The sequence below is a fragment of the Sorghum bicolor genome, chromosome 1 (genome assembly GCF_000003195.3).
Source record: "Sorghum bicolor cultivar BTx623 chromosome 1, Sorghum_bicolor_NCBIv3, whole genome shotgun sequence".
NCBI classification, from domain to species: Eukaryota; Viridiplantae; Streptophyta; class Magnoliopsida; order Poales; family Poaceae; genus Sorghum; species Sorghum bicolor.
The window spans coordinates 20,712,314-20,728,772 of record NC_012870.2 but is presented as its reverse complement, the minus strand read 5'-3'; the positions used below and the strand labels follow the sequence as shown (position 1 = coordinate 20,728,772).

At 46.0% G+C, this 16,459-nt stretch overlaps 1 protein-coding gene across 1 annotated transcript; it reads right to left on the bottom strand.

Moving 5' to 3' along the window:
• LOC8070488 (protein ALP1-like) lies at positions 14,748–16,031 on the bottom strand. Its single transcript, XM_021450814.1, has one exon. It carries the CDS (start codon positions 16,029–16,031, stop codon positions 14,748–14,750), a length of 1,284 nt encoding a protein of 427 aa, XP_021306489.1.

Sequence of the window (16,459 nt, the reverse complement as noted above, 5' to 3'; positions counted from 1 at the left end):
TAAACACGTGAATGGGCTACTGAACTGTTCGTGGTTGCAGAAAGCCACTTCCTTCTGGTGCAGATCGTAGAATTTTAAGGGGCCCTCTTGCGAACTCGTCGCCATGATTCTCTAAAATCTTATAATATCTACATGCTAATTTTACTTGTAAAGTAAAACAATATAATAATATATTTTTAATCTAACACCCAAATTAGAAGAAAATACGATTATATGAGTACAAAATACTAGTAGTAGTCTGGAATGCTATATAAATAATTAGTTTGGATTAAAAATGTACAAGAAAAAAAATACCTAGAACCTACATGAACTGAAATAACTAATCAACGATCACAACTCGTAAGAAGACAAGAATCAAGATGTCATTGTCATGGAGCCCCTGCCTAGTTGGAGCCTTTTAGCTGAATGCCATTATAAAAGATCGACAAAACCAGAAAGCCACTAAAAAGTTGTTTCGCACCGTTGTGTCCAACTTCATCTTCGGCTATACCCGTGTGCCATTTCGTCCATTTTAAAGCCTAACGGCAGTTAAATGGCCTGGCAATAGACTTGAATGCCTCTGAACTATTTGGTCTCAACAACAAAATTTTCTTGTCTCAAATGCCACTGACTACCAATTTTGGTGGATCCGCAGCTCATAAGTCACAACAGAGAGCAAACTTCAGAGACCGAATCAAAAGCAAAGCAGAGTACCTAATACAAACAAAAAAGTTACAGTACCTAAAACTAAAAATTATGTTTCCTATATGCTATTGCAAGCAGAATGTGCTGCTACTGCTAGCGATTTCATCTGGAACCGGCAATCTAGGGATATTATATTGATTACATTGCTGCCAATGGCTTGGCCATCGACATTGACAATCCGTCTCTCTCGCGGGTCGCGGCCAAGGAGCGGGCCGACCATCTTGCCAAGCGGGTAAGTGCGCGCGCACGCATTTCGTCGGCTGGCTTCCTTCCTTCCTCTTCGCATTCCCGGCGGCTTAGTCACCGAGCCCGTCGCTGCAGGTGGTGGAGCTGGAGGAGCAGCTCCGGACGGTGACGGCGCAGCGGCGCAAGGCAGAGCGGGCGGCCGCGGAGGTGCTCGCCATCCTCGACGCCCAGGGCTTCGGCTGCCTCTCCGACGCCGGGAACGACTCAGGCTCAGAGGACGAGGTCGGCACGGGCGGCTGCGACCCCGATGCCGCCGAGAGGGACAGGAGCGGTGGGAATGCGGCGGAGGACGTGCTGTCGGGGTCGGAGCCGGGAGCCCCGGCGGCGTGGCGGCTGTGGGTTTCGCGTGAGGATGTCGAGGAGTACCTCGCCGCGGTCGCCTGCCTCGCGGGCGCGCCGGGCCCGCGCGCCGATGCTGCGCTGCAGGTCGCCATGGCACGGCTCGAGGACGAGTTCCGCCACTTGCTCGTCCGCGGGGCGCCACCGCTCGCTACCGAGGACCTCCAGGCCTCGCTCCTCCGCCGGCTCTCTCACGGTGCCCTCTTTCAACTCCTCCGCCGTAGACCTAGACTGCCCCTCCTTCGCCCAGCACCACGCTTCCGCTGCCGAGGGGGGAGACGAGCAGTAGGGCGGCAGCCGGTAGGAGCTCCGCCTCAGACGACGAGATCTCGCCCTACCTCATCGCCACAGACACCGTCAGCGCCCTCAGGGACATCGCCCACCCAGGTCCCCGACTCAAGACTCATGGTATAAGGGCAAAAAGGACATTGTGCTACCCAGGACCCACATGTCAAACCCCTTAAACGGAAGAAAACGGACGGAATGGCACACGGGTACAGTCGAAGATGAAGTTGGGCACAGCGGTGCGAAATAACTTTTTAATGGCATCATGATTTGGTCAATCTTTCATAATGGCATACGGGTAAAACCTAGTTGTCGCAGTCGCGCCATGTCTGTGTCTCGTCCAGCTCTCCGCAGCTCGCTGGCTCCATGTGCGTGCATCGGCGTATCGCGAACTCACGAGTCACAATCTCACGAGTCCTGAACAGAGTGTGCGACATGGCTCTCCTCTCTGCCTAGGAAAGAAAGGCCGAGTTATTTTCTTGGGCTGCCTGAGTAGTTATCTGCTTCTCTTCTGTCTTCTTATTAGTTTTGCTGATAATGCCTAATGGACTATAGGTTGTATACCTGGACTTGGCCCTCCTTCGCCTGAGCCCTTGCCCGTCGCACCTATGCTCTCTCCCTAGGGCCGGCATTGCTTCCTTTGTATGAAATCTAAATTACAGAAGTCGTTCGTACTTCTCGTTATTTAGCACTAGTCATACTACCTACTATACGACACTATAGCCATACTCCCAACTACTGTTTTTTAACAAACAAAACAACTTTATTTCAGCAGCAATAAGCTGATAAGATCTTACATTATCCATTGTTACTGATAGGTACCGATATGAATCGGCATGAGGGTGGCCTGATCTTTACGATAGTAGATCGAAAGAACAAAGATAACTTGCTGAACAACGGGTAATTAGCTTTATACCTGACAAAGGTTGGATGCAATCAAGCGACAGGAAGAGAGGCACCGAAACCGCGAAGACTTCGATTCGATCTTCGAACGACTGTAGAACCACAATCCAGAACTAATCCACACAATACGGCATAGCCGAACGGAAGCCGTAAAAGCACGAAGTAGAGGATTCCTAAGGAATCACTTCACAAGTCTAAGAAGAACAAGAAAGAACAAAGGTTAAGTAAGGTACTCAGCAGCGCGGCTGCAATATCATTTAGTTTATCAAATGATCAAAAGTTTCTAATAGCTTAGAGGTAGGAAATATTTATACTAGGAACAACCCTCCTAGATAGGTATGAAAATAAAATGGAGTTTCTGAGAGAAGGCCATGTAAAAGGCCCCCTCAGGATGGATTTTCGAAGTGGTTTCGCGTGACTGTTGGCCTCCAGAGCAGTTTCCAATAAACTGACAATAACTCCTTGTTGGAAAGTTCAAATAACGAACCGTTTCTTAGGTGTGAAAGTAGACTCCAAGAGCTTTCCAGCAACGTGTGGCATGCACCATGAAACATTATAGATTGGTACAGTTTTGCACATCAAGTTGAACCAACATTCTATCACAATAGATTGTTGACCTTCTGAGCAGTCTTAAACTAATCCAAACATAAGTTTGGATTGCAACGTACAAATGAAGTGGGGATTGAGGCATTAGAAAGTGGACTTGATGAGCTTTCCAAAATGTCCTCATGGACCTCCAAAGCTTCACAGAGTTTGAGTTATGACTGCTTTTTTCTGACGTCCGAACATTCATGAGATCACTTTCGGACATCTAAGCCTTCATGCGTGTTACTTTTCTAATGTCGCCATTCTGTAGCAATGACTTTTCCTACTCTTTAAATATATTCCTATGTAGAACTAATGTAGAGCACTTAGGTAGTATAACATTCTTAGAAGTGTGAAAATTACAATTATTAAGGAAAGAATTCACCTGCTTTTGTAGCTTCTTAGCACGGCTTCTTGTAGATGGACCTTGATTTGTAGCATTTGGACTTGAATAAGTGTGCATAGCTGGGATGTCCTCATCATCCTTCCCCTCTTGAAAAGGGGTCATCCTTGACTCTTCCAATCTGAAGAAAAGGGATAAATCAGTGACATTGAAGTTTGTACTCACATTTTGTGGAGACACCCACTCACGAACAACTTTGATCTTTTCCTCATCCACCTTCACACCTTGACCTGAAACAACAAAGCCAAGAAAGACTACCTTGTCGGTGCGAAATATGCACTTGTCAAGGTTAGCATACAATTTTTGCTCACGTAGGACAGCAAGCATACTTTGAATATGCTCAACATGTTCATCAAGAGACATGCTAAAAATTAATATATCATCAAAGTAAATCACAAAAAACTTACCAATAAAAGATCTAAGCACATGATTCATCAATCTCATAAAGGTACTTGGTGCATTAGTCAATCCAAAAGGCATTACCAACCATTCATACAACCCAAACTTGGTTTTAAAAGTTATTTTCTACTCATCTTCTTCTCTCATTCTTATTTGGTGATAGTCACTTCTCAAGTCAATTTTAGTGAAAATTATTGCACCACTAAGTTCATCAAGCATATCATCAAGTCTAGGAATGGGATGCCTATATCTTACTGTGATGTTATTAATAGCTCTATAATCAACACACATTCTTCATGAGCTATCTTTCTTAGGAACTAAAAGAATAGGGACTACACAAGGTGAAAGACTTTTTTGCATATACCCTTTTCTCATCAATTCTTCCACTTGCTGCTGAATTTCTTTTGTTTTCTCTTGGTTTGTGCGGTATGCAACTCGGTGAAAGGTCTTAATATGGCTAGAGGGGGGTGAATAGCCTATTTAAAAATTCAACAAACTCACTAGAACAAGAGGTTAGTGAATTACAAAGCGAAGCTTTTTGCTCTAGCTCTAATGGGGTGTTTGCAAGCCATCTAACCAATAATTCTAGTTGCTATAATCACTAGGCACACAAGAACTATATCTCTACTACACTAGAGAGCTACCTAAAGTTTTTATACAAGTAAGTAAGCTACTCTAGTTTGCGAGAATATAAAAGAGAAGGTTTGATCTTTATACAGCCATGTAGAGGGGATGAACCAATCACAATAATATGAAGTCCAATCACCGGGAGAAATCCAATGAACAATCACAATGGAGACATACCATTTTTCCTGAGGTCCACGTGCTTGCTGGTACGCTACGTCCCTGATGTGTCGACCAACACTTGGTGGTTCGGCGACTAAGAGGTGTAGCATGAACCTCGTCCTCACTAGGACACCGCAAGAACCTACCCACAAGTGAGGTAGCTCAATGACATGAGCAATCCACTAGAGTTATCTTTTGGCTCTTCACCGGGAAGGTACAAATCCCCTCACAATCACCAGGAGATGGCCACGAACAATCACCAACTCGTGGCAATGTTTCTCCACTTCTCCAAGCTGTCTAGGTGGTGGCAACCACCAAGAGTAACAAGAAAACCACAGCCAAATCGATCCCCAAGTGCCACTAGATGCAATCACTCAAGCAAATGCACTTGGAATCACTCCCAATCTCACAAAGATGGTTAATCTATAAAGGAGATGAGTGAGAGGTATTTGCTTAGGCTCACAAGAATGTCTAGTAGTCAAGAATGCCAAGAGTGTAAGCCCCAAGCCGACCAACAACTATTTATAGCCCCTCAAACGAATAGAGCCGTTGGCTCTTTCACTGGACCGAAATCGGGACCACCGGACGCTCAACACTTGTGTCTGGTGCTTAGAACACAGCCACGTGTCCACGATCTGAATCTCATGCGTCCATCTCTAACGGTCATATTCAAACTACCGAACGCAGTCAAGTGAGCACCGGACGCGTCTAGTACTCATCGGACTCGTACGCAGAGAGGTTGTCAAACGCACAGGATCACCAGACTCATACCACCGGACGCTCCCTAAGCGTCCGGTGCTCTCAGTTAGAAGCACCTGCTGATGTCATGCCACACCGGACGCATGAACAGGGTCTAGCCCGCGTCCGGTGCTTAGCGTCCATTGCTCGCTGTTAACTTTGCCAAAGACTGACAGTGCCTGCTGTCAAAGCATTCGGTTAGTGTTTTTTAGTGAGAAACACTCTGGCAACTTCTTCAAACTTTTCACCGACGCAATAGAAAATATGCATTTTATTTTCTCAAAAGCGCCAAATCTCGCCTCGCAAGCTTGGCGGGAGAGAGAGAGGAACCCAAACCCCTCTCTACCCTTCAAACTCCACCTCCTTCTCAAAGTGTGCCAACACCACCAAGTGTGTACCAACATGTGCAAGTGTGTTAGCATTTTCACAATCATTTTCTTCGAAGGAGTTAAGTTAGCTCACTAGGTTCTAAATGTATGCACATGAACAATGACACCTAGTGGCACTTGATAACCGCTTAGCCAAAGAATTCCCCTCTTTATAGTACGACCATCTATCCTAAATGTGATCACACTCTCTATGGTGTCTTGATCACCAAATTTAAAACCCTAAGCAATACCTTTGCCTTGATCTCCATAGGGTTTTGTTTTTCTCTTTCTTCTTTTCCAAGTTGAGCACTTAGATCATCTTGTGGTCATCACCATCATTATCACCATGATCATCTCTTGCTCCATCACTTGGTATGTACCAACCTCATTAAGTCTACACACTTAGCATAGAGGTTAGTACTAGAGTTTCATCATCCAAAATCAAACTAGGGCTTTCAACAGTTAAAGGGCTATAGAATTTTTGTGGCTTTTTTAGTGGACTATAGGTAATAAATAAAATAGTAACAAATGATAGATAAACTAAAGGTAAATATATGGATGATTGTGAGACTTACCGTGACAATGAAAGCTTTGATAATATGAAGTTACATGATCATAATATGAGCAACAGAAAGAAGAATTCAAAGTGGAGGACTCTGATTCTACAACAGCCTATCTGGCAAGAAGGTTTTGATCGCTACTAAAAAACTTAATCGTGGCGGGCAAAAGGCATTAATCGAGGTGTTTTTGCAACCGCCTCGGTCGAAAGGTCACGATAAATCAACGATTTACTGAGACAGTTGTCATGCTCGCCACGATAAATAAAATAAAAAAACAAAAAAAATCCATGGACAAACCCAACGAGCCCATCTATAGGCCCACCGAGCCCATCATGGGTTGCCGCCGCCGTCGTCGCTCGCCGCTAGGTCTAGTCTCCCCGCCACCAGATGCTCCCTCATGACCACCAGATCCAGCCGCCACAGTTAATGATTAACCATGGCGGTTAGCTTACAAGGCTTGCCACAGTTTATAGTTATTAATTATGACAGTTACTTTACACTGCCCGCCACGGTTAATGATTAACAGTGGCAGTTGTCTGGCCGGCTGCAGCCGGCCCAGAATAACCTTGGTGGACAAAAATGACACTCGCCTCAGAGCCTTTATGTGAAAGATTATGCAAAATGAAACATGTAGTAGTAGATTCCTTGGAATCTTATATATCCTTGTACTTTTGTGATTTGGGAGCAGTTGACAAAGAAAGATGTGAGAGCAGCAAATTATTTAACATCTCTCAGGAATTAGTTTGCATGGGTAGTAGCTGGATTAAGTTGCCAGGCTCAGGTTAGGAGCGGTGCATGGGCAGCATGGCCTACCTTGATCGAAGAAAGGGATCTCGAGAAAGCATGGCAGAATCTCAAAGGTGCCGCTGACAAAACTCAACAAAGGCGTGGCTGACCTCGACAGATCTCATACTCGTGGTGCCGACGCTACCATTGGTTAGGCATGACGGTGTCATGGCATCCTTGGTCGGTCGGGTCTTGTCCTTCACGGCATTCTTGAGGCTGATGTGTGGGAGAATGAGCGACACCTGAGACAGAGACATCACCAGGCAAACGGCATCACCAGAGCAGGGTAGGGAGGCACACAACTTGTTGGCATGTTGGTGGAGCTCGCCAGGATTTGGGGAGGGCACGGGGTCGTGGCATGGGATGCACATGAGAAAGGCGAATCACCTAACCGGGTAGGGGTGAAGATTTCCAAACGGGCCGCGTAAAACGGGCTGGCCCGAGTCCGGTGCGAAAAAGCCCGGCCCTAGCCCAGCCCTAGCCCGGTCTAGCCGCGCCCGTGCCTAGCCCGGCCCGATGCTGTGCCCGTGCCTGGGCCGCGAAGTCGGCCCGTAGTGCCGGCCCGGGCACGGCCCGCTCCAACGGGTGGCACGACTGCGGCACGACATAGCCGTTGGATGAGGGTAGGAGGGAGCAAAGCCGTTCGATTTAGGGCGACGGGGCTGGCCATATATAAGCCAGCGGCTGCGGCCGCTCCCTCTCTAAACCCTAGATCCTCTCATTCTTCTCCCTCACGCCGCTCCACGCGCCCATTCGCATCTCGCAGCTCGCTCGTCGCCCTCTCGCTCTCTCCCTCGTCGCCGTTCCCTGCTCCGCCGTATCCATGGCGAACTCCGGCGGGTAAGAGGTCACATCTGGTGGGTTTCGTCCTCAATCTTGACCCTCTCCCCTCCTCTCTGCCCTCAATCTCCCCCTCTTTTCTATCAGATTTGGTGGTTCTCGCCCTCAATCTGCATCTGCTCCCTTGTTCTTGATCCCTGAGCCTGAGAGGCGATTCCTCCCCGACTGCTCCCCGTCTTTTGTCTGTCGTTCTCATCACCGGCTAGCGCACCCTCCGGGGCTCCGGTCTCCATTGAGGTACCGGGGGTGTGCTCACGGTCCTTCCCGTCGTCTCTGGTGCTCCGGCTGTACAGGTAATCCCTAACTGTAATCCCTAACCCTAATCCCTAATCCTAACTACTTGTTCTGTTCCCTTGTTCATTGCTGCAGCCGTTGAGGTACCGGAGACGGTAAGGATGGCCCTAGGCGACGATGAATGTGAGTTTGATCACTCGCAGAACGATGAGCTACGGATGTGCGGGATGACCGGGGATGATGAGGACGACAATGTCTAAGACGACGTTGTTGCGGCCTTTGGGCGGTCTGCTGCTGATCCCCATCCCCGTGATGATGATGGCATCCCGGTGGATGCGGCTGCAGCTGCAGTTGATCCCGAGGGCGACGGTGGTGAAAGCGAGGTAGCAGGCTCCAATCGGCCTTCTACCTCTGCTGTCTGGGATGATTTTGAGAAGCTTTTCAAGAAGGTGCCAGGTAAAAAAACCCCGTCAGGTATGCTGCTATTTGCAAACACTGCAAGAGACGATACTCTGCTTATTCTGCTAATGGAACTGGTCATCTTACTCGACATATTAAGGTATGTGTTAAGCGTTGTGAGAAGTGTCGCCTGTCTCAAACCCATATTGGTTTTAATCCTGATGGAACTGTTAGAAGCTGGAGTTACAATCCTGATCTTGCTCGTGTGGAGCTTGTTCGTATGCTTGCTAGGCTAGATTTGCCCTTAATGATTGGTGAAACAGAAGCATTTAAAGAATTCATTAAAAAGGCTCATAATCCTGCTTTTAATCCTGTGTCTAAGCAAACAACTGGTAGAGATCTGTTTAAGTACTTTAATGCCCAACGTGAAAAGTTGATTGCTTGTTTGCAAGATAATGTTGTGTCATCTGTTGCTGTTACCTCTGACATTTGGTCTGGAAAGGCCAAAGAAGATTATCTGTCTGTTGTGGCTCATTTCATTAATGCTGATTGGCAACTAGAGAAAAGAGTGCTTGGTTTAAGGTTGATTGATGTCTCACATAATGCTGATAACATTGCTGAGCGTGTTAAAACTGTCCTTGCTGAGCATGGTATACTCAACAAGGTTTTCTCTGTGACTTTGGATAATGCATCTGCCAATAAAAATGCAATGGATAAATTGAAACCTATACTGAAAGAGTATTTAGGTGCTGATCTATTTTTGCATCAAAGATGTGCTTGTCATATTATTAACATGATTGTTAAGGAAGCATTGGTGGCTGTTAGTCCTCTCATTGACAATTTTAGAACTGCAATCTCTTTTTTGAACTCATCTAATCAAAGAATTGCTGCATACAAGAGTTATTGCATTGCTTCATCTGTTAGACCTAGGAAGTTCTCACTAGACATGGATGTGAGGTGGAACTCCACCTACCTTATGCTGAAAACATTGTTACCTCATAGGAGTACTTTTAGTACTTTTATTGAGGCTAATTATCCTAGAGCACCTGGTGGTCCTTTCCTGTTGACTGATGATCACTGGGAAATGGCTGAGAAGATGTTACAATTTCTGGAACTATTTTATGACTCTACTGTTGCATTATCTGGTGTGTACTATCCTACTTCTCCACTTATGATCCATCATATTGTCAAAATTGCTATTCATCTGCATAAATATCAGCATGATGAGCATCTGAGATCTGTTGTGTAGTCCATGATTGACAAGTATCACAAATACTGGAAGAACATACCTGATCTTTACTCCATTGCATTCATACTGCATCCAAGAGCTAAGATTAAGGGCTTTAACAAAGTCCTAAGAAAGTTGAATTCTCTTTTTAATGTTGGTTACACTAACACGCTGCTGGACACTAGAGCTCTTCTTTTCAGGATGTACAACAGGTATGATGCAATGTATGGCTCTGTTAGGCTCAAAAGGGTTGTACCTACATCCCTTTCTGGTAAGAAAAGAACAGCTTGGGCTGACATTTATGATGATGATGAGCTTGACATTGGAGCTAGTTGTTCTTCCCTCCCTTCTAACCTTGATGAGTCCAGGGGTGTTTCTGCCACCTCTTTACTACATGCAGCTTCTGCTTCTAACTCTAGTGAGCTTGCATCCTACCTGGACTCTGACACAGTCATCCAGTTAGATGATGAATTTGACCTCATGCAGTGGTGGCATGAGCACAAGCTTACTTATCCTGTGCTTTCTGTTCTTGCAAAAGATATCTTTACTGTGCCTGTGTCAACCATTTCTTCAGAATCTACCTTTAGCACTACTGGCAGGATCATCGAGGAGCGTCACCGGAGGCTGAACCCTGAGACTGTGGAGGCACTTACCTGCATCAAGGACTGGGAGAATGCTGAAGCAAGACTGCAGCACATGGTGGAGGACAAGGACCTTGAGGAGGCCTTTGAAGCTCTTTATCTTGATGTTGATTAAGTTCTCCATTTTTGTAACAGTTATGTAATAGCTTGGGACTTGAACATTTTGGTGGCTCGATGCCTGGATAGATGTAATGAACTTATGAACTATTAGGAGCTGGTTGTACTCTTTTCCTGTTAGGGTTTCTCACAAGGATGAGTTTTACCTAACAGGTTTTTAATGAGGCAGCCATTGCACAGCTCCTACTTTAATTAGTTTTAGTTTCAAATTTGTGTGTCTATTCTTTGCTTTTCTGTGCAATTTCTGTTCTTTTCTGGTAGTTTACTAATATTTTAAATTTGCACTGTGAAATTTCAAGTTGAATGAATATATACTAGTGAAGTTTTAGTGCCAGGGCCGGCACGGGGCACGTTGACCCGGCGTGCTGGCACTGCACGTTTGGCACGGTCCAGGGATTTTAGGGCCGTGCTAGTGCCTGGTTTCCGGCACGGTGACACGGCACGGCACGACACACTTCCTTTACCGTGCCTACCGTGCCGTGCCCAGCTGAAAGCCCTAGTTTGATTTTGGATAATTGATGAAACCCTAGTACTAACCTCTATACTAAGTGTGTGTAGACTTAATGAGGTTGGTACATGCCAAGTGATGGAGCAAGTGATGATCATGGTGATGATGGTGATGACCACAAGATGATTAAGTGCTCAACTTGGAAAAGAAGAAAGAGAAAAATAAAACCCTATGGAGATCAAGGCAAATGTATTACTTAGGGTTTTGGTTTTGGTGATCAAGACACCATAGAGGGTGTGATCATATTTAGGATAGATAGCCGTACTATAAAGAGGGGAATTCTTTTGCTAAACGGTTATCAAGTGCCACTAGGTGTCATTGTTCATGTGCATGCATTTAGAACCTAGTGCATATTCGGCGCTTTTCGAGAAAATGAAGTGCATATTTTCTATTGCGCCGGTGGGAAATTTGGAGAAGACACGGGAGTGTTCCTCGTAGAGAAACACTCACCGGACGCTGGCCACTGAGGCACCGAACGCTAAGTCTGAGCGTCCGGTGCAGACAGTGCCTGGCCCAGCTAGGGTAAGGCACCGGACGATAGGCACCGGACGCTGGCTTGAGCGTCCGGTTGTGCGCGTCCGGTGTGCGGGCGTTTTGCGACCCTCTCTGCGCATGGGTCCGGTGAGCACCGGACGCTACCGGTGCTTAGTGTCCGGTGACCCGCAGGTTTGCGGATCTCTCTGCGCATGAGTCCGGTGTGCACCAGACGCGTCCGGTGCTAACTTGCTCAGCATCCGGTGCACTGCAGGTGACCGTTAGATTCTGACACGAGAGTTTCAAAAGGCGACACGTGGCTGACGTTGGAGCACCGGACGCTGAGTCTGAGCGTCCGGTGCCCCTTTAAGAGCGTCCGGTGACCCCGCAGTTTGCCCAGTGAAAAGAGCCAACGGCTCTACTTGCTTGAGGGGCTATAAATACGTGTTTGGCCGGCTTAGGGCTGACTCTCTTGGCATTCTAACATACTTGACATCCTTGTGAGCCTAAGCAAACACCTCCCACTCATCTCCTTCATAGATTATACATCTTTGTGAGATTGGGAGTGATTCCAAGTGCATTTGCTTGAGTGATTGCATCTAGTGGCACTTGGGGATCGTTCTAGCTGCGGTTTTCTTGTTACTCTTGGTGGTTGCCGCCACCTAGACGGCTTGGAGCAGCGGAGGAGGATTGGCACGAGTTGGTGATTGTTCGTGGCCATCTCCCGGTGATTGTGAGGGGTCTTGTACCTTCCCCGGCGGAGTGCCGAAAGGTAACTCTAGTAGATTGCTCGTGTCATTGAGTTACCTCACTTGTGGGTAGGTTCTTGTGGTGTCCTAGTGAGGACGAGGTTCGTGCTACACCTCTTAGCCACCGAACCACCAAGTGTTGGTTGACACAACGGGGACGTAGCGTGCTGGCAAGCACGTGAACCTCGGGAGAAAAATTGTGTGTCTCCATTGTGATTGTTCATTGGATTTCTCCCGGTGATTGAACTTCATATTATTGATTGGTTCATCCCCTCTACGCGGCGGTATAAAGTTCAAACCATCTCTTTTACATTCCCGCAAACTAGAGTAGCTTACTTACTTGTATAGAAACTTTAGGTAGCTTTCTAGTGTAAGTAGTGACATAGCTTTTGTGTGCCTAGTGATTATATCAACTAGAATTGTTGGATAGGTGGCTTGCAAACACCCCATTAGAGCTAGAGCAAAAAGCTTCGCTTTGTTATTTACTAACCTCTTGCTCTAGTGAGTTTGTAGAATTTGTAAATAGGCTATTCACCCCCCCCCCCTCTAGCCATACTAGGACCTTTCACCAGCCGGGTCGTGCCCAGCCGGGCTAGGGCCGTGTAGTGCCGTGCCGGCATGTTTGGAAATCTTTAGGTAGGGGGTGGGATTCTACCGAAATGTTTAGCTCCGACTCCGAGCAGACAATGACATCTTAGGCCTTGTTTAGTTTAAATTTTTTTCAAGATTTCCAATCACATCGAATCTTACAACACATGTATAGTGCATTAAATATACATGAAAACAAAAATTAATTGCACAGTTCATCTATAAATCGCGAGACGAATCTTTTAAGCCTTGTTACTCCATGATTGGATAATGTTTGTCAAATAAAAAAAAGTGCTACAATGCTTAAACTTAAAATTTTTTTGCGAACTGAGCAAGGCCTTAGTATTTTTAGTTGTATAGATAGAGATAACCTGTCCAAAACTTGACACAGACATTAGCCTTGTATGCGCATTAATATAAAACCCACAGCTGGTTAAATACACGTGCAGCATAAAAGGGCTTATTTGGATCCATTTAGTGCTAATAGTTACCGAGCAACTTCAACAATTTTGCAAAATTTATTTGACAAATGTTGCTATTTGTCAACTCCCAAAACGATGTGGGGAGGAAACAAAAAGGCATCTCCAAGTTTTTGACAATTTTAACTTGGCAAAAAAAAAATCTGTTGATTCCGGAGATCAACGAAGAAGCAACACGTTGTTGAGCATCTCTAACAGTTTTGCATATTGCTTTTGCATTCTTGTTTTTTGCTAAAATTTACAAAAACACATCTTCAACAGTTTTGCATATTGGTCTTGCATTTTTGGAAACTTGGCAAATTCCAGAGAGGCTTAGCATTTATGCAAGTCCGTTCGTGACTTGGCAAACATCGATGTGCCGTGACTCCCGCGCGCGACCGTGACTCCCACGCGCGATCGGAAACTCCTCTCTGCTGCCGGTGTGCTTCAAGGTCCTGATCTGATTGGACAGAAAAGATTATGGTAGAGATCCTTCCTCGCTGATGCCGGTGTGTTGCCTGTTTGTTGCAGACCTGCTGTCGCCTCGGTCTGCTGCTGGTGGACGTTAGAGCAGCCGTAGTGGGAAGCACCGGGTTCGGTTCGATAGAGGGCTCCACCAATGATTTAACGGGTCCTGGTACTCAGCTCACAATGTATAGAACCGAATCCGGCTCGATAGCGGGACCCACACATAGAAAAAAAGGACACGAAGCGTTTCTTTCGCGCAATATCTCCGTCAGCCTTCTTTCCCCATTCTTCATATTCGCTCTCCGTTTCGCCGATTCGCTGCGGCTCCCATCCAAGTTCGTCGATCCGCCAAATCCGGCCAATCCAAGCCTCGTGCGGCGCCCTCCTGCACTTCCCCATCCGCCGCCGCTGCACTTCCCATCCGCCGCTGCCTCGTCCCCATCCGCCCTCCGCCACTTCCCCATCCTCCTTGTGTACCGCGGGGCGGCGCGCGATGGTGCCCATGGGAGACCTCGGCGACAGCAGATGGTTCTCGTTGACGAAGGGCATGGCCGCCTGCTGCAGTCCATGAGGCGACGGCATCAGCCAGTGCGACCGTGTGGAGGAGGCCGCGGAGGCGTTGGCGAGCTGCGAGGAGGGAGGACGACACGGTGACCTCTTCCGTCGTCCTAGGGACTGACGGCCACGATTGAAGTGAAGACAGCGATGATAGCACACTAATCAGGGTAAGAACTTGATGATTTTCTTTCAGTTGTTAGGGAAGCCATGGACATGGATGCAGAGTTGCAGACCTTGACATCGATGAATGAATCTTTTTGTGTAATCTATTAAGCAGTACTTTTTCATAGATTTATGTTTACAACAATAATAGAAAAACTAAAAATAACAAAAGATACATGTAAAGGACATCTACAGGTTACATGTTCTATGGTTGTCGACCACTAAACTTTTGCCATATATGTTACACTAGATCTGCGCGCAGTCGTTTATGAGTCTCTCTGTCATGAATCATATCATTGATCTCTAGAATTCTAGTAAATCCATTAATTGGTCCATGGTCTAGTCCTTCAATTGGTCGGGTAGCTCGACCCTCTTCATATGTGGTGTCTAGATGCAACTGATAGGAGTCCCTCTCATCCTCAACTATCATATTATGCAGAATAATACATGCCATCATAATATCTTCTAGCTCTTGCCTATCCCATAGACGTGCTGGATGACGTATAATGGCCCATCGTTTTTGTAGAATCCCAAAAGCACACTCCACATCTTTTCTTCCTGCCTCTTGATGCTGAGCAAAGAGTGAGTCCTTTTCAGTTAGAGGTAAAGTAATTGTTTTCACAAATGTTGCCCACTCAGGATAAATTCCATCAGCTAGGTAGTAACCCATATTGTACTCTGAACCATTAATTGTAAATTTAACTTCTGGGGCTCTCCCTTGTAGCACTTGTGTGAACAATGGAGATTGGTTCAACACATTTAGATCATTGTTGGAACCAGGTGTGCCAAAAAAGGCATGCCAAATCCAGCGGTCATAGGAGGCAACAACTTCGAGCATGATAGTGGGTACCTTGTAGTCACCACGGGTAAATTGTCCCTTCCATGCAACTGGGCAATTTCCCCATCGCCAATGCATGCAATCTAGACTTCCCAACATCCCTGGAAACCCTCGTGCCTCTCCAACTTGGAGTAACCGTTGGATATCCTCATCATTAGGTCTTCTAAGATATTTCTCCCCATATATGTGTCTAATACCTTGAACAAACTTGATTAGACACTCTAAAGCTGTAGTTTCAGCAATTCCAAATGCTTCATCCATAAGGTCTGCTGGTGATCCATAAGCTAACATTCGGAGGGCAGCCGTGCATTTCTGCAGCGGTGAAAGACCCACCTTACCAAATGCATCTCTCCTTAACTGAAAATACGGGGACCAATTTTCTAATGCGTTCACAATTTGCAAAAATATGTGCTTTCTCATCCGAAACCTTCTACGAAATTGGTACTCAGTGTACAAAGGATTCTCAGCAAAGTATTCAACAACTAATTTTGCATGGCCAGCTTCATGATCCCTATTAATGTACCTTCGCGAGTTGACGCTGCTGCCTGACCGTGCTTGAAGTTTAGCTTCAATCCGAGCTTGCATTTTTGCCTCAACTTGAGCCACCATTGGGTCATTGATTTCCTCCAACATGAGTTTTTGGAGGTCCTCACTAGTGATGGACTGGTTTTCAGAGTCTTCAGCCATTTGTTGGTAGATGTCTAGTTTGGTCAATAGAGTACAAGGAATTGTAGCATATGAGAATGAATGAGTTGTGTGTTTCCTGTCGCTCACAATATTTATAGATGGCTTCTCTAGCAGCTGCCTTCTCCAACAGCTAGTTTTCCCAACGGCTAGTTTTTCCAACAGATAGATTCTCCAACAGCTAGTTTCTCCAACAACTAGTTTATCCAACAGCTAGTTTCTCCAACAACATTAAATATTTTTCCACCAGCTAGTTCTGAGTTTCATGTCTCTTTTTTTCAGGTATTGAGAACAAGGAGAGCAGGTGGCACATTGCAGAAACAGGCAGAAACCAATATTGATATTTTCAATAATTAAAAATAGTACACAATAGTAGTGTCACATACAATTACTACAACATAAATTCCACACACTAATACATAAAGGTAGTG